Source organism: Montipora capricornis, chromosome 8 (genome assembly GCF_036669925.1).
Source record: "Montipora capricornis isolate CH-2021 chromosome 8, ASM3666992v2, whole genome shotgun sequence".
In the NCBI taxonomy this organism is placed as follows: domain Eukaryota; kingdom Metazoa; phylum Cnidaria; class Anthozoa; order Scleractinia; family Acroporidae; genus Montipora; species Montipora capricornis.
In genome coordinates, this window is record NC_090890.1 from 31,680,395 (window position 1) to 31,707,797 (window position 27,403).

At 39.2% G+C, this 27,403-nt stretch overlaps 2 protein-coding genes across 3 annotated transcripts in view; both read left to right on the top strand.

Annotated features, from left to right (window-relative positions):
- Nucleotides 1–478: 478 nt before the first annotated feature.
- On the top strand, nt 479–20,933 carry LOC138059240 (gelsolin-like protein 1). Of its 2 annotated transcripts, none has more exons than XM_068904803.1 (15): nt 479–675; nt 1,147–1,236; nt 8,066–8,158; nt 8,926–9,021; nt 9,295–9,389; nt 9,886–9,958; nt 10,597–10,689; nt 11,948–12,013; nt 12,481–12,517; nt 13,336–13,424; nt 14,932–14,969; nt 15,952–16,037; nt 17,159–17,250; nt 18,469–18,559; nt 20,637–20,933. In XM_068904803.1, the coding sequence occupies exons 1-14, from the start codon at nt 595–597 to the stop codon at nt 18,556–18,558; spliced, it is 1,119 nt and encodes a 372-aa protein (XP_068760904.1). In that variant the 5' UTR covers nt 479–594; the 3' UTR covers nt 18,559; nt 20,637–20,933. The 2 variants fall into 2 exon arrangements, with proteins under 2 accessions (XP_068760904.1, XP_068760903.1); XM_068904802.1 differs by having other exon boundaries at nt 480–675; nt 20,622–20,933.
- Nucleotides 20,934–25,221: 4,288 nt separating this feature from the next.
- LOC138059244 (potassium voltage-gated channel subfamily A member 3-like) overlaps nt 25,222–27,403 on the top strand; it is a 3,552-nt gene continuing 1,370 nt past the window's right edge. The window contains exon 1 of the mRNA XM_068904809.1: nt 25,222–26,536. Coding sequence (XP_068760910.1) covers nt 25,479–26,536 — 1,058 coding nt within the window. The 5' untranslated portion in view covers nt 25,222–25,478. The remainder of the gene's footprint in view (nt 26,537–27,403) is intronic.

Here is a 27,403-nt window from a genome sequence, read left to right on the forward strand (position 1 = left end):
TTAAGTGGAGTAATGTGGTTAGAGATCGCTGGCCCGGCTAACCCGGCATCGACGATGCCGGGATCCCGGCTAACCGGGCTGAGATTTTTCCGTGTAATCGCAAACTAAATTTTTGGTGTATTTCTCAGACTTGCCGGGAGCTCAGCTAAACGAGCCAGCCCGCCTAACCGGGCCAGCCCTGCTCATGTAATCGGCCCCTTAATCCTTATTTATATAAATGTTCTGTGTGAGTGAAAAAATTGACTTGATTTGACTCGTGTCTTTGGCCGATCCTTTCGTTGGTCCGAAAGTGGCATTCATAACTGAGATGATACACAATATCAGCATGCTTTATTCCGCGGCTCTATCATGTATGTTCAACAATAAACTTTATCGGCGTCGAAAAGTTACGCCGCATCCTGCAATCCTGGACATAAAAAGACAAGCGCACCTAGTGACGTCATTAAATTAAAGTTTTAAATATATATAGTTACTTATTAGCATCGACCAATGACCGATCGTAAACAACACCTGAAGGTACACCCTGAAGCTGGAACTCCTTTATTTATCCTAAGTGGAGTGCTAAGTTAGTTTGTGAAGGCAAAAGAAGGTAAAATGTCAGGACTCTTGAAGCCAAAGAAGAGAGACTGGAAGGACACAAACTTGGCGTTGTTCGGTTCGGATACTGAGAGAAATGTAAGGTTTTGTTCCAAAATTGGCCGCGGGCTACAAGTAGAAGTGTAGACGGTTTCACAAGCTTAGATACGACAACTTTAACAGGTCATTTGTGGCAGGTCAGCAAAGCCAAAGTAATGAATTGTACTTATTTATGTGCAGTTTGACTGTACAACTTTCTGTTCCTATATTTTCATGAGACCAAAAGACCGCCTTGGACCGGAGTTTGCGATGTCTCGAGGTCGCAGCAAACTTCGAGTATTTACCTAATTATGTCGATCGTGTTGTGTTCACTGTATTTATGGTCCAAATTGCGTCTAAATTGCTCACAAAATGGCAGTTTAGCAAATGTCATTTGGCAATATCTTGTGTCGTACAAACGATGATACCTCATGCGAAGAGAATTACGTTACGATTAAATGCTTGTTGATCATGCGTTGTATACATATACAAGTGCAATCTCCCCATTTCGTATTTTCCCCCACCCCCCAGGTTAAGAAGAGCTCAGCAGTGACGGAGAAAGCTTGGAAGGGCTGTGGACAAAAAGTGGGAATCAAAATCTGGAGAATTGTGAAATTCAAGGCAAGAATACCATCATTCTTTGGTTGCTCAAATGCGCGTAAATTTAGGTATTGCTTATGAAAACACTTTTAACTGAACGTGGCTGCATTTAATCACGTAGCTTGTTGAATAACACGTTCTTAATCTCTTTTCATCTTTTCATGATTTTGTTAGTATGCGGGCGATATTCGTTGTCCGAAAGATTTGACCTCTATAATCTATTCAGTGGACTGCCAGCCAAGTTATTTCCTTATTTGGTGTTATTTATAAGCGAAAAATAATCCATAAAATAACAAAGGCTTTAGGGAGGGGCGGTGGCCTCATGGTTATTGTGCTTGACTCCAGATCGAGTGGTCCGGGTTCAGGTTCGGGTCCTGGCCGGGACATTGTGTTGTGTTCTTGGGCAAGACAATTTACTCCCATGGTGCATTTCTTCATCCAGACTGGCGAAATCCTGGGGGTAACCCTGCGATGGACTACAATCTTGGACAAATAGATGGGAAAATGGCACATTTTGGCTTTTGCGCGGCTTCATCCTTGATTTGGGGGGGGGGGGGGGGGTTTGCTGTTCCATTTTATTCTGTCCAAGATTGCAGCATCCCATCCAGGGGGCAGTTAAAAAAAAAACTCCTAATGGCTTAATGCTACGGAAACTGGGGATAAGCACCGGCGTGTTGAGTCATTGGCTCGGAAAGCGCTTACCTTGGAACCTTAAGGAGTCACATCAAAATTTGATATGAAAGTAATACATGATAGTTAGGCACATTGCTAAAAACATAATTTCTGTTCAATAGTTTAAAGTATGTTGCTGATTTGTTTTGCTAATTCAAAAACTTGTTACCCATTTTAATACTTTAAGAGTGAAGTGATCCTCACACTCATCTGGACTATTTAAGCGGTTCTCTCTAATAGACACCTGAAAGATTCAGGAGGCTGCTTTAACATGATTTGAACCCATGACCTCTGCTGCCATGCTGGGTCAATACTCTACCAACTGAGCTATGAGGCCACTCAGTTGGGAGCAGGTTAGCCTGTGTAGCAGGTGGTGTGGTAGTTTCCCTGTCCATGTTTCTACTGTACAAAAATTTGGTTTTATCAACAGAGTTTCTACTGTGTGTGATTTTGTTGACAATGATAGCCGACAATCTTTTTGTGGAAGTTATTGGAATGTCCTTTCCTTACCTTAAGAAATGCCTTGTTCAGCGCATCGTCTGCCGATGTGAAAGCTAGCTGCCAATGACGTTTCCATGAGCTCTAATCCTTCAGCTTCTTTAATCTGGTCGTTGGTAATACTTCTCAAAGGTGTGAACATTTTGCTGAGCATCTTCTCCTTTATTTTTAGAAAAAGCTGAAATATGAATCTTTTACCAAATCCTGTGGGAAGGACCACCGGAATATCACCTCCATTTATTAGCTGCTTAGCAGCATCTTTCTTTAGGAACACCAGAAAATCTAAGCTCTTGCAAGGAAAATTCTAGAGAAAATCTAAGCTCTTGCAAGGAAGTTTCCAGGTCTTTTGAAAACAGATCATCAGCTCTTTCTGCTTTGTTTTTGTCTTTACATGCAGTAAATTTTGACTGACAAGTGAAAATGTTTTACTTTTCATCAGAAAATCAGGAACAATATTTTCCCTTTCCTCTGGCAAACAGGAGTTTCGAAAACCTTGCGGGGTTGATTGCGGGCAATCTCTTCCTTCTTCTCCTTGCACCCTCACACTTCACTTGTTCGTTTGACGTCGGTCCAGGTTTTCACACAGCCATTACATTCAAACCATCACTTGAAAGTCAACTGTGGTGTAAAGTTGCATCTAAAATTCACTAGCAGGTCAATTTGTTGGGCTCGTGTGTTGCTGTGAAAGGACACTATGAATGAAATGCATGTATGTTTGAAGTGTGGGTTATAGAAACAAGAGTGAAGTGATCCTCTCGGTACAGTTCTTGAGGAAGAGCAGCATGTGAGGGACACTTTGTGACGTTAATTGTCTGTATTCTGAGACACAAGCGTTGTTGAAGTTCAGGAAAAGAGCAAGGGCACACTCATTGAAATCCACATGCACCTACATGTAATTACTTGCATTTCTGTGAATATCTGAAAATTTCACATTCAGCAAGATTTAAGTGATTAAAGTGCCCATAACGAATTTTGTTAATTATTTTCTGATATGAATCTAAACATCACTCAATGGATTTCTGTTTAAAAAAATTGATTTGAACAAAACAGGAGTTTTTGATAATTTTTTACAACCTGTCAAATTTTCCACCATTTTGGTCCACTATTCGCATTAGTGTCTTCTCAGCTCTTCTTGGGTTTAGCAGGAGTTGTCACATGTTCAGGAACATGTGACATAAATCTTCACTCTCAATTCTCAACAAGTCATGATATAACATCCCGCTTGTTGAAAATTCCAGAAAGATGCATTGCAGTGCGATGTGGGAACATGAGTGGTAATGAATAGGGTATAACTATGCACAAGATTCCTTTCTATGGCAGAACATGCCCAACTAAATGAAAAAGACATAAATGGATCAACTTTGTGTTTTCGAAGTGGAAGAATTGTGTTGCGGGAAAAACCCCCTCCTTGTGCTCACTACACTTCAAAGAGAGAGACAATCATGTTTATATGCATAGGTTCATCCACTTTCAATCCACTTGCTTCTTCTGTTGCCTCAACTTTGGCATTGTCAATCCTCTTTGGCCATTTGTTCGCTTTCCATGCTAGATATGTTTTGAACCCAGGGCAACCGCACGCAAACCCAAAGCCCTAACCAGTGGACCACACCTCCTCCTAATGAGCCTGTTGACCTTCCCGTCAGCGGGGTGGGTCAACCCCAAAAAAGTAGGATTTTATGGGAACTTTAAGTCAGAGAGGTTCTTGTGGCCTTGTGAAACCTCTCTCTTCCACCCAAATTGTTGAGTGGACAACGATGTGGCAACTGCAACGACAATCGATCAATCTCCACAGTTTTGAATTCCTTTACCACTATACTAAACTGGATGGAAACGAAAACAATGAACTCGATCACAAAGATAAAAATGGTGAAAACAATGCAACTGAAAAAAATGTTGCATGGGCTACTTTATAGAACAAAGTGAGGAAAAGAAACTCTGCAATGACAGAAACAAGGCAGTGTGGCCCAGTGGTTAGGGCACTTGCCTTGAATTCCAGAGATCCTGGGTTCAAGACCTGCTCTGACCACTCGTTGAATTTGATCCTGGTAGTCCCTCATTCAATTTCCCAGCTGCACTTGCCTCTGGCCAGTTGGGATTCTGAACTTTTTTTGGTGTTTTTCTGTTCTGTCGTTTCATTAATTGTGTTTCATTGGCCCTAAAAAGCCCCTAAGGGGAGCGGTCAATACTGCAATACTTACAAACTATGGAGTGTCTTACAAAGTAGCAGCCAATAAGGTAATACACTGTAAATCAAATTTGCCAAGTACAGAGCATTGACAGTCAAACTGAAATCAGAATGCGACAGCTTCCAGAAGAGAAACCGAAATTGGTTTGCTATTAATGTCAAAAAGGTGCAAAATTGTATATAGTTACATATAGTTGTCTTCTTTTTAACAATGTAGAAACATTGGAAGGCGCTAATTGGAGCAATTGTGCACCTGAACTTTAGGCATTAATTAGGCATGTTGAGGAAAAAAATATTTGTGCTAAAAATCTGCGATGTAGGTTTCTGCTGTAGTTGCTACACTCAAAAACAGATCGTAGGGCCTTGTGTCAAACTGATTTGATTTTGACCAGTTTTTTTGACAGAGAGACAAAGTGAAAAGCACTGCTTGTTATGATACCACACCTCCACACAATTGCACTGTCAGGTAACATGTGCCATTTAATGATGTCATAACTTCCTTTTTGTGTTCTTCAGTGATAAGCAAGTGTTGCGAGATTGAGCCTTTGTTTTATCCTCTTTATCACTTTGTTCAACAAAGTGTAGGATTCGGCTCTGACTCTTCTTTTTTTAAATGTTTTTTTGGGATGTTGATTTTCCTGCACATGCGTAGGCCATGGTGGAAATCTTGTTAAGATCTTGCTATGATTCTTACCGGTAATTTGCTTCTTGATAAGATCTTACTTTGTTACTTAATTAAGAATCTTGTAAGAATCTTATAAGATCTTAGACAAGTTCGTAGATAAGATCTTGTAAAAATCTTGTAAGATTCTATCTAAGATCTTACAATAATTTTCTCTTAAGAATCTTTTTTAAGAATGTTACAAGATCTCGTACTTGCACTGTTGTAGTATCTTGGCTAAGATCTTCCAAGAATCTTGTTCCAGAATCTAATACAAGGTCCTTTAGAAATCATTGCAAGATTACCAACGATAAACTTGCAAATTTTGGGGGCTTTCTGCAGGTACGGGAAAGCAATGTATTTTTGGTCACTTGAGATTAGTCTTTATTTTGTTTCTGTTGTTTTACGTAATCTGTGCTCCAGTAACTGCAAAAAGAACCAAATCTTGCAGGCTCCTTATTAGTAAATTGGTACAACATCTCGCAACATTTTTACAATTCGAACAATGATGCTGTCCTGGGGTGCAGGGGTGACGCAGTGGTGAAAGCACTCGCCTCCCACCAATGTGGCCTGGCTTCAATTCCCAGACTCAACATCATAAGTGGGTTGAGTTTGTTGGTTCTCTACTCTGCACCAAGACGTTTTTCTCTGGGTACTCCGGTTTTCTCCTCTCGTCAAAAACCAAAATTTGATTTGATTTGCATTAACTTGTTAATTTCAATTTACAGTGTCCCCGCTTAGAGCTCTACAGCGCTAGAAGATTAGACACTTAAATAAAGTTCTCTTTCCTTTCCTGTGGCGTCATTACTGCAAATTACAGTCAACTCCCAATAACTTGAATCTGGGCTTGTTCACTAAATGTAATCACTTTTGTTTCCCTTGAGGTCATTATCTGTTGTCATTGTCAGTCAAGATTTCCACAAATCATTCTCCTTGTTAATGCTACTTATATGTACCCTACAGAGTGATGCTGCACAATATTATTCTTTTGAATGTGTCCTTTGCATTCAGCAAAATTGACTGCATGTACTTTTGTCAGAAAAGTTAAAGTTCCCATTAAGTTGAATGAGTCAGAGCGGTTTTTGCTTTAAACAAAGTGCAATATTATTGTCAATATCGTAGGAACAAATACATTGAGAATGAAAGCTTTTGGAACAGGAAACCACAGACTGAAGACACTAAGTGCTTCAGGACCCCTAACAAGAACGAAAAGAAGCCTCTTTTTCACTAATCTTGAGCTTGACCTGAAATGTTACGGGTAATTCAGGTTACGCTTAACCCTTATAACTTAGCCTTTGTATAGAAACATTTTAGAGAAGGCAGCCCAAGTAGGATCCAAACTCTGTATCACCTCATTCAGAGGCAATTGCTATAAACCACTAGACCATGAAAGACTATGTGACAGATGAAACAAGAGAATATTGCCATGCATGGGAATGCTGTAGGCAATGTAGTAGGTAAGGTAGGTTCCCCTGGGACTTCTGTTTGAGCCAATTGCAATGCCGGAACTATGAGAGCGAATGCATTAGATTTTAGTGTGATGAAGTGGTAAGACCTTTTTTAGCCAATTAAGAGGTCGCCTCTCTGTTATGGATCCATTTTTACTGTCACACAACCAAAAAAATATATTTGAAAAGACCACAAACTTGTAGGAAACAAATTTATAAACCACTTCTCCAATTCTCAGGTCTGTGTGGTGCTTTGTTTCTGAGTTATTTATTGTAGCGTTTCACGCAACTTACATAATATAGTTTAGTATCCGACACGGGAGGCGCCAGTCACTTAGGGATGAAAGTGATTATTTTTTGCACATGAGATAAAATACATGTGTGTGAATACATCTCCTGTTGTGCTTGAAATGCTCACACTGCTGTGATTCACAGGAATAAACTTTATTTTTCAAAGTAGTGTTGTATCATGGTGTCACGCAAAGTGACAATTCAGAAATTGTTTTTGAGATGAAAGACACAACAGAAGTGAAAACTTGAAAAAAAATTATTTCTATGTCATCTTCAACCTCCTGTGTATAAAAATTCAGAAAACCTTGCAATTTTGATTTTAGAAGTGGATGACGTCACTGTGAAATACAACTACCATATACTGAAAATTCGATGATTAATTACTGTGGTCAAGCAAGTTCACCACTGATTCAGCATGTTCCCTACTTTTGTCATAATTGAACTGAAAGTTCAACCAGTCAGAATGCATTTACAAAACATTTGATCTAACATGAATATTCAGGGTGACTGATGGACAATACTCAACGCATCATCGTATTCTCAGATTGAGTCAAAGCACTGGCAAACTGCAACCTGCCAGTGACTCCCCAGTGTGTTGTCACAGTTCAGTTCACACAGTTATTAGTCATTATGCTTTGTTCATTGCTGACATCCATTAGTCCTATGCATGGAGCTAATTTGCTGGTAGTTCACTGAATGTTTGAGGAAATGGTTATTGTGTTAGATGTAAACGTGAGAGAACAACGTAAAAGCTTAAAAAGTGCAACTCACAAGGGAAAGGAGATTTGATTTCAGTGTGGTTAGATTAAACTTTTTTTGTTGACATGATCAAAAGCTATTCTGCTATTCTCCGGTGAAATGCTAATACAGAACAGTTGTGTGTTATTTTACAGTTTTTGCCAGACCTCACCTTCGATAATGCCTATAGATTTTGGGACTCAGGAATCAACACCTGATTGATGCATCCCCAAATAAACTTTTTGCTACTACACTGTAGTACATTGTATATATAGGTATACAGTCAGTGTTCCTTATTATAATGGAAGGAGAAGGTGTTATATCCTTGCACTCAATGCTTGTTACATTGTAACACAGGTAGTGGACTGGCCAAAAGAACACTATGGCTCATTTTATAGTGGGGACTCGTACATCATTCTGTATACTTACAAGAAGGACCCCAAGAGTGAGGTATGAAAATTAGTGTGAGTGAGTGTGAGTAGGTGGTATTCACTAACACAAGGAAGGTTTTGTTATTGTCTTCAGTATCTAACACCTTGGACACACTTTTTCCCAAAACAGGCCTCTGCAATGGTGAATAAAATATAATGCAGTTAATTGCTCAAATCAACAGCCATGATCAAACAGATTAACCGTCTATCATTAGATTGTTGAGTCAACGACAGGTCAAGTGTCAACTGGCAGATAACCATTAAGAAAATATCACACATCAGTCAAATGTTGCTCCAGTATAGATTTTGTCGCCAAAAATGTAACCTTTTCAAAACTTAGTTAATACAGTTCTTCCGGCTATAATATTATAACTTAACTGTAGTATTGAATTCAGATTTTGTTCAAAACAAAAGTTCAACCTTTCTAACCACGCAGCTAAAAAACTTTCAGGTCGTATGCCGTCTTATTAATGCTGAATCCATCTCTACCCAATAACGGTGCATGCGCTCTTAAATTAAGCTTGCCAGCTGAACCCAATCCTCCCTAATCCTTAAATTTAGAATTCATAAAATAGTTATTATATGTGAAGGTTTTTTCTTTAAAGGGCATGTAAGTCATTTAAAATGTCTTATTAATGATGGAGGTATTCATTATTCCGACCTTAAAAGTCATGGAGCCACAAAATAAATAAGTTTTAATTCATCTGCATGTGGTACCTCTGCTCATTCGTCAAAAGTAACCAATACCATTTTTTTATCATGGAGTAACTGAGCATATCTTCCTAGGAGCTTGATCATGATCTTCACTTTTGGATTGGGGAATATTCCTCCCAAGATGAGTATGGCACAGCAGCTTATAAGACAGTTGAACTAGACACTTACGTGAGTATTATGAGCAGAATCCTATGGTTTTCGTTGTGTGACTATTTATAGTCGATAATGTGGGAAGTGGTTGCCCAATCTCCTGAGCCAATGGCTCATGTTATAAACGCTCGACAAATTAAATAGCAGGAACCTTATACATCAACTTATCCCACAGAAGGAAAACAATTATGTAGTGCTTGTTGCTTGTGCTTAGGTACAAATATTGAGAGAATATTTTAGCATTAATTAAACTATATTTATTATACAAGTTATTATCTTTTTATACCTTAGTTGGATGATAAACCGGTTCAGCATCGTGAGGTGATGAAATATGAGTCAGATCGCTTTAAATCCTATTTCAAGGTTTTTACATATTGGAAAGGAGGGTAGGTGACTTGTGATAGAATGTTGAACAACTGTTCTCTCAAGTGACAGTTGGCACACAAGTGGGTAGTATATGGCCTGAACAGTTGGCAAACAATAAAATTATCGGCAAAAGGCCAAGAGACACATGCTGGACAAATGGGCAACAGTCAACCAAGTTTTGGCCAAGAGTTGACCTTGAGTTGGCAAACTGTGGTCCTGTGCAGTTGCCTAATTTTCAGTGAAGTGTTGTTTTCTTGTCATTTACTTATCAATAACTGAAGTGAACAATCGAAGAATTTGGAGAGGTGACACAAGATTGTTGTTTTGTGCATCATCAAAGCCCAAATAGAAGTCAAGAGCCTATGCCTACAAAGTATGTGACCAGTTTGTTGTTTGCTCACAAAGTTATCTTAGGAAAATGGCAACCCTGACAGTATAAAACTTTATCTGATAATGGATAAGCCACTTTCAATATTCTTAAATAATTTGTTTTAATCAGGTAAGTTTTTTCTTTAGGGCAGATTCAGGTTTCAATAAGGTGGAAGAAAAGGCGTACAAGCCACGTCTTCTCCACGTGTCTGGCGAAAAGGTAAACATATTCTTTATTTCATGAAATCAATGGAATCCAATTTTTATCTTCCTATTGCACTATATAAAGTATGGCTCAAAGACATTTTTCAACCTGTTTTTTTTATAATTTTTGTGTGTCAAGTGACTCGAGTTGGTCATTGCAGCAGCTGAACGTGACATGTACATTTATTTGTGCAGTCAAAACAATAAAGAAAGCAAATTTCTCACTTTAAGATTTTAACCACTGGTATTTCTCCTAATTTTCTCTAACCAAATTGGCAATAAAACCTTTTGTCTAGGGAGATGGCTAATTGGGGGCTCAGTATAAAAGATGTTAAAAGTTGTAGTTCATGTCTGCTCTGATACAAAGTGCATAAAATCCAACCAGTTTAATATTTATATAGTGATTGAAGGAAAATTGTATTATTTGGAGATGTTCTTATGGGCTAACATGGTTCAAGTTTTTTTAAACCGAAAAAGGTCTGTCAGTTACCAGGTATGTGGTCTGCATGGTCCAACCCAACATCCCTTATCATAATAATTATTATTTATTATATCATACTGTGAAGGTTCTGGACTGCCTGTCAGCCAACAATTTCCGTCTGTATGTTGTGTCTACTTTTCGTATTAATGGATAACATTTTTCACTTTTCATAGGACAATGTGCAAGTCGAAGAAGTGAAGTTCAAGTTTGATCGATTAAATGATGACGATGTTTTTCTCATTGACCTAGGACTCAAGATTTTTCAGGTTAAACTTTTTATTGTCGAATTCAAGTATATGACTAATTATGCCAAAGGTGATTTATGAGAGTGTTTCATGCAGAATCGGGGATGAAAGATGTATTAAGTGAGAGTTATTACAGTGGTCTGCTTGCAGCCTTACATTAAAGGTGCTACAAAAAAAGTCTGCATGCTATAATCTATTTTCTGCTAACATTAAAAGTTATTAATGGTTTTCTAGTCATAATAAGTTGGGCAAGTGCGTCTCGTGATAAACTTGCCCGGACAAATTTTGGGCTGCCAAGCAAAAGTGGTTGATAAAGTTACCGGTACATGTAACCTGAGCATTTGCGTTATATTTTACACGGTCATCAGAAGTTATGAATTTTGACTCTGGAGTATTATGTGCACCATGGGAACCTAATTTACAGTGGTCTATATCTGTCACGGTAAAACGCACATAAATGTAACTTACAAAGTTACATGCTGCATGTTTATTCCTTATTTTCTGGAAGTTTCCTTCAAACAAAAAGTGATCAGAACAAAAGTACATTCTTTATTATTCATTAAAAGACCTTTATTAAAACTTCACTTGGCCAACGGATGACCTTTGGAGTTGTTATACTCGTCCGGACGGTATTTTAGTTGTCTGTGACGACCGGACAACTGTGAATGTGGATCCCTGTTGATGATGACTTAAGTCTTGCAGCAGGCTTGAGAAGATCAAAGTTAGTGCAATCAAATAAAATGTTGGTTTTTGATGAAAGGGGAAAAATGGAGTGTTAGGAGAAAAACCTTGTATTGGAAGAACCAAAAACCTCGACTCTCATATGCCGTTGAGGCTTGGTCTGGGACCACCTTGGTAGATGGCATGTGTTTCCATCACTGTATGAAACCTCAGGCTGCTCTCTTTTTTTACCTCCTATCCTATTTTACTGTTTTTTTTTGTTTAAAATGCCAGTATAAAAATTTAGATTTAAATGCCAGCTTTTTGTATACTTCTCTGTATCTATTAATATACTAGGTAGTTATTATAAATATATAGATTTAGCCAAGCCTAAAAGCTGGAGTATGGCCTCCTCTATGAGTTCTAAACTTGAGCCTGTGATATGGTCACGTAATACTGGTCACATTGGCATACATTGAGGGGCGGTCGTACGTTGACCAAAACCAAACTTTCAGATGGGTTACCAGTACCATATTTTCTTTCTCCGCTCCTAACCAGAGATAGAACCTCTGAGTCATGTGCATTCATGACCTAACCTCAAAATTTTGGTTTTGTACAGTGGAATGGTGATAACAGCAATAAGAATGAGAGATTTGCAGGAGGAAAATATGCTGGAACACTCAAGGTTAGTCTGCGAGCGATACCCACTATGCTACGTGGGCTCCAAGTAAGTAATTAAGAAACTATTATTAAGGCTTATTAAACTTAGATGGATAAATCATCTTGGAACACAGCCTTTGCAAGCTACTTTAAGCACATTATTTTCAAAGTGGTGGTTGGTGCCAAGTGAAGGAGCTGTACTGTGGGAGAACTGTAAACTAAAAAACTTCTTATGTTCTTCTATTTGCTGCCCATATTGCTTTACATCTCTGTATAAGCTTACCGAGAGTGAACATGTCTTATTATGATAAATAAATTTAAAAAATCAATCCTGTGTAAAATAGACCCAGCAGCAAAAATGGTTGCCATGGAAACAGTATGGAAGGCCTTACCGGTGTTTTGAAAGGTCTTTAAAATAAGCAAAAGATATTTTTCACTTCATAGGCACTTTAAGATTCATACTAATTATTTTTATTGTTTGTTGTCTTGTAGTCTGAACGAGGAGGGAAACCAAATGTTGAGGTTCTAGGTAACTATCATTGGCATAAATACAGTATACTTGTAATGCAGTATATACTTAATACATACTACATTGGGCTTAAGCCTTTTCATGGATAAACTTCAGTAATTTTCGTCACAGCAACATTTTCACCTTGCAAAAGCTGCCCAAACCACAGAAGTCTGAAGTGTGTGATGGAATTATTGTTATTGTTATTGTTATTGTTATTGGAATAGCCCTCGTACTCATTCAAGCATCCAAGATGGCTAAACCATGTTTACATTGATTTTGTTTAGTGATATCACATGCAATCACACAACCATAACCATAACCATAGAACTGCCTTCTTTTCATGGACATGCACTACTTTTAACTCGCTGGAGAGAGAATCACAGTGGAATTAGCAACTGAAGAAAGTTGCGAAGGAAAAACGTCTTTGCTTAAACAGGGTTTTATCCCATTACCATGCCAACACTGCCTTAGTCCGGGCTATGATATGGGAACCTGTCAAGTATGAGTCTATCATACATTCACTTCGTACGAAGTGAATGTATGATAGAGGGGGTCATAGAGAATATGCATCAAGGCTGTTGCCTAACAGGAGCCCGGTAGCCTGGGGCTCCCAAAGAATAGCTCTGGGCGCCTTAATTTTTCACAGCAACACCTTTCACTTCATATGTTGGGCTCCTAAGTTCTCAGCGTTTAGCTCTGAGGGCCCCATTAAAATTTTCTTAGGCAGCAGCCTTGAGCATGAAGACGGCTTGAAATATATTTCATTGATTCATGATCTTTCTTACAACAATCACTAAATAAAACTGTATGGGACATTTTCCTCCTCATTTTGTCAGATAATTGCAAGGTCTCTTCCTTACCTGAAGAGTTAGAAGATGTCTTTCCTGACCATGGAACGCCGGGCAACAAGCGACCTAAAGATAAGGTAATGGTCATGCAATTTTTGGCAATTTCATGTGACACGCGAAAATACCCTTAACGGTGAAAAAAGCTTTTGCACAAGTACGCTGTGCAATATCCTACACGAGCACTAAAAAGAACCGAGAATAGATCGAGCTGCCATATTTTTAACTTTATGTCGATCCCGTAGCTTCTGTTTGTCACAGCCTTAACCATGTAATAAAAAAAATGTGCTCTCCGTTCGTTAAGTTCTTACCTTTCTGCTATGTATTCATCTTTCAAACCATGAATTTGATCAGCTAAATTTTTAAACTTCCCGAGTGACGTGATAAAGATGAGCTAAGATGTAATGGCTTTCGACGGCTGATTTGGCGGGAAAAACACTGCACACATCTATATGAGATGGCGGGAACAATTTTTGTGTCGTTGTGACAGACATGGTTGTTTACCGTTTAGAAAAAAGTCCCGAATTCCGGTTCGTTTGTAAATGGAACACGACTTTTTGGTTTGTTCCAATGGAAACTTTCCGGGGGAAAAAAGAATTTCTGAAAAGGTAGTTCTGGGGCGCTTTTCATTGGGCGGAAATTTCCGACAGAAAATTTCATGGGCCCAATGGAACGGTACTTACCGGGATGATCACGTGACGATGTAGCATGGGAAACCCATGGATTGTTTTGCTGTCAAAATCCGCCATGTTTCTTCACCACCGACGCGATATAGTCGAATTCGCGGGAAAACAGACACGGCCAGGGATCTGGAACTAGGAACTTGTCCCAAAGGAACACAAATTTCCGGTTCGTACCGAAAATTCCCAATTTTGGATCACCTCCAGAGGTGACCCAAAAATTACCGGAAATTTTTTCGGATTATGGCTTGTTCCATTGGGGTTCTGACCGGAATTCCCGGAAATTTCCGCCCAATGGAAAGCGCCCCTGTTTTCCTTTTGGAAACTTTCCGATGGAACTTTTGGCGCGTAAAATCGCACACGCCGGGCGGCGAATGGACTTGCGTTGAATGGAACACGTTTATTTCCACCGAAAGTTCCAAGATGTTCTGGTAAATGGAAAACGCCCATTAACTTTATAACCTATCCTACTATGAGGGAGGACGGAAGGTTAATGGGATATTTGCCTTAGCCGGAAGCCTCTGGAACCCGTAAAGTGATGGCCTGCATCGCTAGCTCTTTATGCGCGCGCAGATGCTGCGTAAGAAAAACCAAAACGGCGTGGGACTGGGACTTGGCAGGGTCGGAGGAATTAAGAAGGACGGCAGGGAGGGGAGGAAAGTTTCATTTACCGGTAGTACTACCTAAATAGGCTCCCGACAATGCGAAAAGGAACTCGCTCAGCAATAGGTTACACACACACTCTGCACGTCGAGGGTTGCCCAACATCAAAGCTTCTCATCAGCCCTGCCACAGTTTTGTTGACTTGCGCAACTTGTGCAGCGCGATGAAAGCAAAAATTCGAACGATATTTTATTCGCTGTTATCTAACTTTTGCCTTTAATCCGTTTTAACTTCTTCTCTACAGACTGATGCTGGTGAGAAATCTGAAAAGATTCTGTTCAGGTCAGTGTTTCACCTCTCGTTTGCGAGACAGCATTTCTATTATCAGTAAGTTGCATTTAACGACAAGAGGTAATCAATCCTTTGACATGAAATCTTGTAAAGGAATATGCAGTTTTATTTTTTTCTGAGGCATCTTAGCTGGTTGGAATCCTAAATCCACGAATCTGATCGGCCAATATCGTGTTCGTAACCAGTTCAGCTTATTGAGATACGGTTCCTTTTGTCTGAAAAATTTCCGTGCCAGTCGCAGCAAATTGGAATTGTTGCGAAAGTTTGCAAACAAAGGCAAAAGTTGCTTATAAACAACTTCCCGAAAAGATCAATATATATGTAAGAAAAGGGATTCAGGCGACGAAAATGTACACAGTGAAAGTGAATTTTACTTTTGCGGAGGAAGAAACCTTCAACAAAACGACGGCTTTCCAACAGGTCTTTGGTCTCAGGCACCGGCTTTTTCCCATACGAACTTCCCCTCCGATAAATAACATATAAATACTTAAAACAGACCGGAGTGTCACGCAATCTGTATTGCTATACCTAAACACAAATGGCAGCCATAGAGTTGTTAAAAAATAACCTTTGAAGAATTGTCAGGTTAAAATAGGGCTGTAGGTCGCATACGAGACTTTACCCCTTGAACTGAAGTAATCATTATGGGGAGCCGGAGGGGAAGGGTTTGATGCCAAGAGCATTCCGTTAGAAATGTTTTAACACCGAAAACAGTCAGTCGTACCTTAAAAAAGAGCAGCTGTAAAATTAATTACTATAAGATTGGAGGCTGTCTTCGACTTTCTTTCTGAGCATGCGCTCATAAAAACTCTTATCTCCAAAATCAGTGCGTGTACTTGTGGTGGAACTCATATTTCATTCCAAAAAAGGACATGCCCCACCACCCTCAGTCCCCCCTCCCGAGAAAGAAACTCCAATTTTCAGGCCTCTGGTAGGTCTTCGTCCTATCTCACCACGGCTTTTTGATTTGCAGGTTGTCAGATGCATCAGATGAGATGGTCTTTGAAGAAGTTGCGCGAGGACAGGGTGTGACCAAGGGTGCACTGGACTCCGATGATGGTAAGAACTCTGGAGCAGGCAGAAGATTTCTTGACAAGTACAACCTACATATAGTGCCCAGGGGATAACTACAAGCGGGTAACATAGGGGAAGGGAAATTGTCAAAAACTGTCTTGTTTTTTCTGGAGCAAGCTTCAGATGAATCGTAATTTACCAAAGAGTGAAGTTAATTAACCCAATAACCTGACCACCAGGAAGTCGTACTTGTAACACCAAGATGTCTTCGTTATCCCTGGCGGTCTCTTATGTTAGCAGTTTTCGTCATTTTTGAACAGTGCCACCGTTATCGTCATCATCACTATCACCGTCATCATTGTCAAAACGGAACTGTCATTTATAAGTGGGCCCAATTCCCTTAGTAGGGCAAACGCCGGTTGGCCGCGCATCGTCGGGCGCAGGCTCCAGATGAGTGCGCGCTGGTGATGATCACTATAAAGCCTGGGAGCAACTATTCCCAGGCGTTACCGCTTTTCAACTGAAAACTGTTTGTCCACCGCTTGTGGTTGAAATACTTGATTACCAAATACAACGCAGGGTTCGTACGGGTCATGGAAAACCTGGAAAGTCGTGGAATTTAAGAATTTCATTTTCCGGGCCTGGGGCCCGTTTCTCGAAAGTCCCGAAAAGCCGTTTGTGAAACTGCCAAACACTCGTTTTGGAAAGGGGACCTTTTAACATGTTTTCAAGCTAACTAAAAGAAATATGTCTGTGAAGTTTGACGACTTAAATCCTCTCCGTTCTTGAGATACACCCGATGACACCCGAAAATGCCCCGAAAAGTTTCGGGACTTTCGAGAAACGGGCCCCTGGAAAGTCATGGAATTTTGTAATTCTAAATGGTAAATAAATCATTGCAGTGTCAAAGCAAAGATAAAATGAAATAAAGACGAGTTTCTATCAAATAATCGGAAGTTTTCGTCTGTTGGGCGGAACGAGGTTAAGTTATTCAAATTTGATCTGAGTATTATCCTAAAATTAGCATAGTTTTCAAAATTTTCTTACGTGACAGCTAAACGTAAGGTCATGGAAAAAGTCATGGAATTTGAAGTGCTTAAAAGAGTATGAACCCTGCAACGTAAAAGCTCTTACTGTTTTTGTTGACGTGAGAATGTCTTTTTCAGTGTTTATTTTGGATACCGGAAAACACTGTTTTGTTTGGATTGGAAACGGTGCAAGCCCGGCAGAGTCACAGAATGGCCTATCTCGGGCCCATGTAAGTGAGGTCAAGTTTCAATAGTATTCACAAGATAATACAAATATCTTAATATTCGGATTCTAATTAATAACTTCGGGGGGAAAAAGGCGACCAACTTACGGAATCGCCCCTCCGTTTTTTATTTCACTATTACACATTGAAGAAATATAATTTATTATATAGATACTGATGAAATACCAGGATTTTTTCCTTTTACTAAAAAAATCATAGCTTCACCGCGCGAAGTGAGCGTATCATTTTTATCATTCACATCTGAGAATATAGGTGTCGTCATGATAACGAACACGATTAGCCAATAAAACGCGAGCATCCTTTTCATTGTAAGATACTTTTGTGCCTTAATATAATTCTTCTCCATTACATTAACATTTTTATTGCAAAATTTTACATTATCATTTGTTTTTCATAACTTTCAAATCTTGTTTTATGTTACACAACATGCGTGTTTTAGCGCGCGGTTGGTGACCACCTTTTCATCATTTAGAAAATGAGGAAAACAAGTTGTTTTAAATCTGGACGTTTCATCAATATCTATATAATAAACACAACATTACATGGCCGCTTGGGGATACGAATTTTATCTTCTCGTGCTGAACTGAAGTATCTCTCACGAGTGAGCGAAGCGAACGAATAAGAGATACTTTCAGCACTCGAAGATAAAATTCGTATCCCCAAGCGGCCATGTAATATCCTCTATCTCTCCATATATAGGATGTTGTTACTTACAGACTTGCGTTTCTATCGTACTTGTCAGGTTTAAATTTCTGTGTTCAGTTTGTAACCGTAAGCACCACCAGATAGTAAGCATTCAAGGGCTGTCACATTCCTCCAGAAGATTCCTCGCTTGTATTTCTGTTTTCTGCTTAAAACTACACATTCATGTTACACAATCTTGTGTAAATAAGCTGCATCGTATTTTTGTTTTTTTTTGGGTAGGGGATCTTTCCAAAAAGCCATCTTATAGAATTTTACAGAGCCCAAGTTTGAATTGCAGAATTGCACACCAATTCAACACAATCTCCTTTCGTTTTTAACCATCAACTATCGTCCCAAAATATATTTGTTCTCTGAAAGCAGATGTTCAAGATTTTTCTAAAGTTTAGAAAGTAGAGAAGTACATTTAACTGCGTTGTTTTTATTATTTCAAAGTTAAACTGTGTGTATGAAGTGACTGTTTTTTTTTTATCTCCGTTGTTTTCGATGTTGATTTAACAGAAATACCTTCAGGGAACTGATCACTTTTATGTACCAATTTCGGTTGTACACGAAGGGAGAGAAAACAAAGAGTTCCTCTGTGCTTTTTGAGGTAATTGTTACTTCAACCATAACTTTTCCTCTTTATGTTTTGCTTTTGTTTGCATGAGTGAATGTCTTTCAAGTTTAGCTTCCCGGCCGTCTACATATGGGAACAGTGCTTTGTTTTCAATCCTTCCGAATTTTATAGGGATTTGTATGGGAAACATAAAAATACTGAAAAATCGGCTAATCAAAGAAAATAAATAAAGTAAACTTACTTTTGCGTTATCTTGTGTCGTTTTGTCTATTTGAGGCGATTGATCACAATTGACAAACCAGCCTAAATCGCTTTAAATTGACAAATAGACAAAACGTTAAGGTTTGCCGATTTTTTCGGCATTTTTATGTTTGCCACACAAATCCTTACAAATTCAGAAGGATTGTAAACAGAGCACTCAAATTCCGAGTCTAGGCTTCCTGTGCAATCATAAGCTAAGCGAAGATCGACGCAGCAGAGGCCGCGAGGGGGGAGGTGCTGGGGTCTATACCCCTCCCCCCACTTTGTCCCTTATACTGTGTTGTTTTCTCCTAAACCTCTCCCCTCTTTCCTCACAATTCCGTATTCCATACCAAAACTTAGGCCCACCGCCCACTTTCAAACATACTCCGCGGCCCCTGCGTAGAGGGCAACAAGAATGCATTTAAAAATATAACATCAAGTTATTGTAATTACTTTGCGATCTTTTCAAGTTGTTCACTGTTTCAATTCTTGAACACAGCTCTTCATGTAGAGGGGCACCCAACGACCAATTTGTTGTAAAATGTATTATCATACCCCAGTTAATGAAAATAAATGTTATTAAGGCATTTTCAGGTGTTTTTCAGTGTTGCTGGGAAAACATTATCTGTTCCTTTTTCCCAGCAAGACACACAAGAAATTTCCCAGCCAGCTAGATAAAATTGGTTGGTTTCCCAGCCAGCTGATCAAATTTATTTCCCAGCCAGGAATTCCGCGCGCTTTCAAATCCCTCGATCCAAAACGACCGAACAAAAGCGACAAAATCGGGACAAAACAGGTTTTTTTCCGCAAGCGCAATCACTCTGACCAGCCGTCGTATGTTTGTGACTACTCTCTGGGAGAGGGAAAGGCTTTTTTTTTTTTTCTTTTTTTACAGTCGTCCTCAGTCTTCAGAGTTTCTACAGCCAGCTCGGGTTGAAATGCTAGAAAAAGTCAGTAATTCCCAGGCAAAACCTCCATCAATAACAAAATTTCCCAGCCAGCTCATCGAAACACCTGTATTTTTGCCAGCCAGCAAGATTCCTCTGAGGAACAGATTCGTTGGGTGCCCCTGCATGTATTTAATTTGGGTGGGCAAGTTCTCACGTCCTATTCCTATACTTGGCCATTTTCTCACAAAGGTGAAGGCAGTTTTTGAAATGGAGTGTCAAGTAGCACAAGAGAGGAATAAAGTCTCCTTTCATTATAAAAAAAATGGAATAAGCTCCTCACAGAGAAATATCATCTTAAACTCCCGTAACATCATATTATTACTGCATTATATTTTTTATACTACCGAATATCTTGTTACATCGAGTATGCTTTTTGTTCCATGCCGCAGTATTTAGAGCATGTGATGAGCCAGATTTTCTTTTCACGTTGACCGTCCACTTTTGTGTATGTTGTGTGTCTAGTAGTTTTCAGTGGTATTAAGTTACCTAGCAAATGTATGTAAAACGTATCTGTTAGTCTTTAGACTCGAAATAATTGTGTTACTCTAAATTTGTGTAAATGTTAGTTCAGGTTGGGAAAAAAATCGCTTTTTTGGATGAAGAGAACGGCCAAAAGAATGGCCGAGATTACCAAAGTAACGGTAAAAACACCTGCATAGAGCGCTTTCCTTTGGCCAGAACTAGCCGAGCAGACCCATCAGTTTGCCAAGAAAATGAAACAATTTGAAGGAACCCTTGCATGATAATCTCTCGCATTCTTCTGGAGGAGTATATAACATCGTCGAAGCGGGTCTGGTCGGTCAGTTCTTTCAAATGGAAAGCGCCATTAGTGTTCTCAGGTATTGTTTTTGTTTCTGCAGTGTTTTTTCTAAGGGCCTTAATTCCCTCATGCCTTTTAATAGGTTGTCTGTTTTTAGGGGATGTGGCTTATTCAGTGGGAGACAGACGGCAGTGCTGGTCAATGCATAATCTATAAGGATTAACTACCCAATAACTGTCAAATAAAATTGTAGTATTTTTTTGTTTAGAGTGAAATTCTTGATATCCTCAATCTATCGATTGTAAAAATGCCATTCAATATTTTTGGTTTTCTGTTCGCTTTTGGAGATTTAATGTCGTTAACAACGAATTTTAAAAATCTCGGTGTTATTTGTAGAGATTATTCTCAATTCTCAACTATTCTCAATAAACAATAAAGTGTAAAAACAATTTTACTCCTTTTTGATTTAGAGTTTTGAACGCTTGTATGGCCTATAGAAGTGGCATTTGTCAACACATTGTTGTATTACAGGGCCCGGTTGTTCGAAAGCCGATTAACTTAATCCAGGATTAGCGTAAACTTTTGTTTCATGTTTTCAACTTTTTGGTGAAAGGTTGTTTTGCTTATTTTTGTTTTTCAAGATTGACTTCTTCTAATGTAAAGTCTTGCCAAATATCAACGTTGAACAGCATTTAGTAGTGGAGTAATAAACTCCTTGGTTAATTTTTAATCTGGGGTTAGCGTTAATCGGCTTTTGAACAACCGGGCCCAGCTGTATTACATATTAAAATCAGATCGTGCTGATCCCATTTTGGTAGCATGACGTACCTACATTTTAAAGAGAACCGCTGGGTAGAAATATTACGGACACTTAGCTCTTCTTGTTGTGTCGATTCAGTTCTTCTTACCTTTTTTCGTCAAATGTTGTATTATAATTGTCTCCTTCAAAAGAGTCGAAAAACCAAAGACCGTTCACTTTTGAGTCTGCTCACTGTGACTCTTATGCAAAGTAGAACTAGTTACCATCACAAAAAATCTACCCGCATACGGTTTTGGAGGCATATAGTGCTGACACTTAAGTTTTTAACGAAAATGAGACAAAACGCGTTTCATTCTTCCTTTATTTTTGCTTTTAATCATGGTAGTGAATACTTTTTCTTCGTATGGTCAATCGGAAAACTTTCCTTTAATTTGCGCGGTAGAAATAAAATTCAGTCACCCAGACGAGAGAAATCATTCGATTTGACTGTCATTGTGAACGTGAAAAATGGCTGCTGCGGGCAAGAGACCGATATATATACATATATAGCTTCGAGATTACCAGTGTCAAAGCGATTAAACCGTTGGGCATTGGTTCGGCTAATAGTAACATATACATTTTAATAATACAATAATTTACAAATGCGTTAACATTCTTTTATCATAACTTTGTCACCTCGTATTTTTGTTTGTTGCCTTGGTCTTTGCACTGTTCCAACCGGGTGAGGCTAAATCGCGTGGGTGGGTGGGTCGTGTCTTTTTGAAGATAAAAAATGATATATATTAGCTCCCTCAGTGCTCGGTCCAAATTTGTCTTAGGTCTTAGGTCTTGTCTGTTTCGAGATTTCCAGTCGTTGATAAAAAAAAAAGGTAAGGGTTAGGGACCCAAGACCAACGACCCACGACCCGTGAACCACGACTCACCCACCCGCTCTCGTTCCAACCTCGTTTTCACTTGGTCGCCGTGTGTGCATCATTGCGTGACATAGTTAAAGGAAAAATAATATTCTGGTGTGCTTAGGGAATCTGCAAAGATTGTAAGGAAACTTGAAGGAAATCATTCGACAAAAATCATCCCGGATACTGCAATCGAATCTGTTTCGATGGTTTTGTTCAAGTTTTTATAAAGTCCCAACACAGCACCCATCGCTTTGGTTGGATTTTCATCGAATTCTTTCTGACGAGAGGCTGTTTTTAGCCTCTCGCTAGCGGAAATGTCATTGGTGGCTGTGTTTATTAGTTATTATTAGGGAGCTTAAGCACGCGCGTTTTTGAGACGCGGACGGCAACCGGAAGAGAAAATTTCGCGTGCCAGGACAGTGGTGTCTCCCAGATTTTTATACTAATTATCTCTAATGGAGAAAAGATACTTAGCAATGTAAATGTGGTTGCGTGAAAACAGGTTAAAAGAGAAAACAGCTCACTTCCGGTTGCCGTCCGCATCTCAAAAACGCGCGTGCTTAAGTTTAGTTTTGTCACAGAGAGGTCAAATGTATTGCTCGAAGGGGTGTAGTGCATTGCTTTTAGCCAATGAAATCATCGCCTCGTAATTCTATTGTCCATGTGCTACACAGAAACCTAAATTCTAACCAGATTATAACTCGGATACCTTTCAGGTATTCCGAGTAACTAGACGCTTTGTGAGCGTAAACTGGGTTCCCTGTGGTACAAAAACAGAGGGCAGTGATTTTTTCATCATCCCAAGGGCTGCTCAGTCCGGAAACGAAAAGTATCTATTTTGACTTCAGGGTGAACTATTTATACACTTGGCCAATCAAAACAGAGTGGCCAGTCAAAACAGAATTTGTAATTAAAAATCTAAACATCTATAAGATGCAAAGACAATCTTGCTAACACGTGAACCTGAATAATCGCAAACCATAATGCTGAAAAACACAAAAGCGAAGGAAATGGTTAATAGATATAAAGTTTTTTACCACCTGAATGATTTTGGGTTAGATTAAAGCGATAACTTGTTGAAAAATCTTCGTGTTTAAGAGTGATGTAAACAATCTTCGCACCAGAAAGTGGTAGCACTATTGGGTTAACCAGAAACCAGTTAAAGAAAAACAAAAGGAAATGTTACTCCCTCTTGAAACGATGTTGAAAAGATGGTGCGGCTTAAACCCTCATTTCAGTGTAGGGAACTTTTCTTGAATTAGTACAAAACAGCTGACCGGATTCATGGTGTGAAATTTTTCTGACATTCAAAAAAACATTTTTAAAGAAAAAAAGTATACACGTTCTTGAACGTGAACGCTTCCACATCAATCTTGCACCTTTACTGAGTGGGGGCAAGCTTAATTTCGTCACATCGTGATCGACCCATTTTTGCTGTCCGTGAAGCGTTATGGACCGAAAAACCGTGCTGTGAATCGTGATTTAACTGAACTTCGTGAAACGCAAACTCGGCTCAACTCCTTAATTGTGAGTCGTAAATACACTTCCATTAAAGAAAATGAATCTTTTATTAAACTGAAAGGACCGAAACTGGAATCTTGAGGCGTAATTTAACTTCACTGTGACACTCCTCTGTCTCAATAGCTTCTTTTTAACCTTTTAGTGCCTGTTCCCAAGGAAATTTTATTGACTCGTGGAGATCGCGCCCACGCAATTTTCCCTTTCGTAAACAAGCGATGCCATATGGACGAGACTATTAAGTTTGTCGTTTGCAAATGAGGACAAAAATACTTATTCTAGGCCTACAATTGTAGGTTAGCAGCGCATGTCACTTGAAATTAAAAGAAAAAGTAAGGAAAAACCATAGAAATTTTTTTTTACAAAAATTAGGAAAAGTTGATCGAACGAAATATCGAACTCGGGACAATGGGTTAAGAGCAGATGCACTTCACCTCTACACTCACGAAACAACAACATCACATTTGTAGTTTTAAAGTATTTAAATAAAGCTAACCCTAACAATTTATTGAAAGATAACCGAATAAAAAGGTTAATTTTCCTCACATTTTCTAAACATCTTCAACGTTTGAATTCACGGTAACTTACAATCAGCTTACCAATGAACAGATCAGCAATTACACTTATTATGTATTCAAGTATTCTTTCGTTCATTTCGTGGGTAGCTTTCATTTATAACACTTCTTTTCCTTGCGTTTGCTAAATCTTTCTATTTTTATTTAGGGAGTGTCTAGATACCCGGCAGCCGGGAAGTGTTTTCAAAAAACTAGATACCCGGCAGTCAGAAATTTTGACCAATTTTCTCCAAATAGCGCTGATAAACAGTATTTTAAGTCTAAGCACCCATTTTAAAACGGTTAGCTTTCAAGTGTTCAAAGCTAACCGTTTTAAAATGGGTTCTTAGACTTAAATACTGTTTATCAGCGCTATTTGAAATGGGTTCTTAGACTTAAATACTGTTCACCAGCGCTATTTGGAGAAAATTGGTCAAATTTCTCACTGCCGGGTATCTAGTTTTTTGAAAACACTTCCCGGCTGCCGGGTATCTAGACACTTCCTTTTGTTTATCATCATGTGTCTCATTCTCGCTCAATTTTATGCTTGTTAACAATATACCTGGGAAATCGTCTTGTTGTGCATACATTAATCTTTTAAAATTACTCATGTACAGAAGTTTTTCTGTAAATTTACAATTCTAAAATGACAGCGCTGGGCCGAACAATAAAAACTGTATTCAGTGAGCCACCTGTCAGGGTTGTGTGAGTCGCTCTCTCTTTGCCAAAAGAAACAAAATTCTAAACGAAACATCGAAATTTTTCGACAAAGAGTCTTAATTTAACTTTCACTATAATTCGAGTGCAAGAGAAGTTTTTTTTTTCTGTGCGTTGAATTGTAAGCTTAGGCCCGGGTTAAACGCCGTACTTCACATGACCCAAACTAGTTAAGTTCGCCTGCTGAGTCAAACGTCGAACTTAATTCAGCCGAACTTTAACTGACCACAAAAATAAATAGCAAAACCGAGATCGAGGCTGTTCATACATCAACATGAGTATGCATTTGGTTCGGCTCATGTGAAGATCGGCGTTTGACCCAAAGGCGATCTTCAGCAGTTATTCCCGCCTAGAGTGGCCGTGAAAAACGCATCAGCCGATCCAAATAAAACCAGTCGAACTTAATTGGGTCAAACGCCCTACTTCACATGAACTTAATTCATGTAAATTAGTTGAATTAAGTTCGGCTCATGTGAAGTACGGCGTTTAACCCGGGCCTGGATGGCTCTCGAATATTGAATCACATTGGCGGTGATCAAGAGACCAACGAGATGTCGACTGAAACTCACAATTCCACTACCTCAACACCAAATCGAATGGTAGGAAACGGTGAAAAAGGGCGAAGAATTATTATAAATGTAAGTGGACTGCGCTTTGAGACGTACGATAAAACGCTTGGTCAATTCCCTGAGACTCTTCTTGGTTGTGCGGCAAAGAGGGACTTCTACTATGACAGTGAAAACAATGAGTATTTTTTTGACAGAAATCGATGGTCGTTCGAGGCAATTTTATTTTTTTATCAGTCCAATGGGAAACTTGTGCGGCCAAGTGGAGTTCCCTTTTACGTTTTCGCCGAGGAAGTCAAATTCTTTGAGCTCGGCAAAGAACATCTTCAAAGGCTAGAAATAGCAGAAGGGTATATAACTGATGATAAACCAATTTTACCAACAAACCTAACTCAGAGAAGGGTATGGGAGTTTTTTGAATATCCCGATAGCTCTTTAGCAGCGAGGGTATTAGCATTGTGGTCCGTCTCCGTAATTTTGTTATCCACTGTCGTTTTCTGTCTGGAGACATTACCGAGCGTACGATGTAGCAAGGATTCAGACGGGCCAGGATGCGAAAAAAATTCGTCCTCGACCAATGATGCTGGCGCAAAGAAAGTTCACGATGTTTGGTTTGTGATTGAAATTTTGTGCATAACTTGGTTCACTTTTGAATATGTGGTACGGTTACTGTCTGCACCACAAAAGCTGGTCTTTATTCGCTCCTTTCTAAACATTATTGACTTAGTGGCAATTCTGCCTTACTACATTACGCTGCCGATGAATGAGGCGCGTGTTACATCGTTAGCGGTGCTTCGCGTCATCCGTCTTGTTCGAGTTTTTCGCATCTTCAAGTTGTCGCGTCACTTTAAAGGCCTGCAAGTACTGGGCTATACTTTGCGCTCAAGTTCCAGGGAATTAGCCATGCTAATGTTTTTTCTCTTCATTGGCGTGGTCTTGTTCGCCAGCGCTGTTTACTACGCCGAGCAAGGGAGCCAGAAGAGTAACTTTGAAAGCATACCGGATGCATTTTGGTGGGCTGTAGTTACCATGACAACTGTCGGGTAAGTCAGGAATTTCTTCATAATTTGCTCTAGAAGATGGTTTAATAATCATCTTTTTGTACGTAGACAAAATGGTCAATTCTGACCCTCATATAAATGTTAATTTAAGACCAACATTTGTAGATTGTCCATAGAGCAACTCTTTTGGGAGGAGATTTGAGCGAACCACAACTAATTTTGACTGTAGGATTGCGTTGTACAAGGAAATATAAGTTCTTGAACGTGAACGCTTCCACATCAATCTTCCACCTTTACTGAGTGGGGCAAGCTTAATTTCGTCACATCGTGATCGACCCATTTTTGCTGTCCGTGAAGCGTTATGGACCGAAAAACCGTGCTGTGAATCGTGATTTAACTGAACTTCGTGAAACGCAAACTCGGCTCAACTCCTTAATTGTGAGTCGTAAATACACTGCCATTAAAGAAAATGAATCTTTTATTAAACTGAAACGACCGAAACTGGAATCTTGAGGCGTAATTTAACTTCACTGTGACACTCCTCTGTCCCAATAGCTTCTTTTTAACCTTTTAGTGCCTGTTCCCAAGGAAATTTTATTGACTCGTGGAGATCGCGCCCACGCAATTTTCCCTTTCGTAAACAAGCGATGCCATATGGACGAGACTATTAAGTTTGTCGTTTGCAAATGAGGACAAAAATACTTATTCTAGGCCTACAATTGTAGGTTAGCAGCGCATGTCACTTGAAATTAAAAGAAAAAGTAAGGAAAAACCATAGAAATTTTTTTTACAAAAATTAGGAAAAGTTGATCGAACGAAATATCGAACTCGGGACAATGGGTTAAGAGCAGATGCACTTCACCTCTACACTCACGAAACAACAACATCACATTTGTAGTTTTAAAGTAT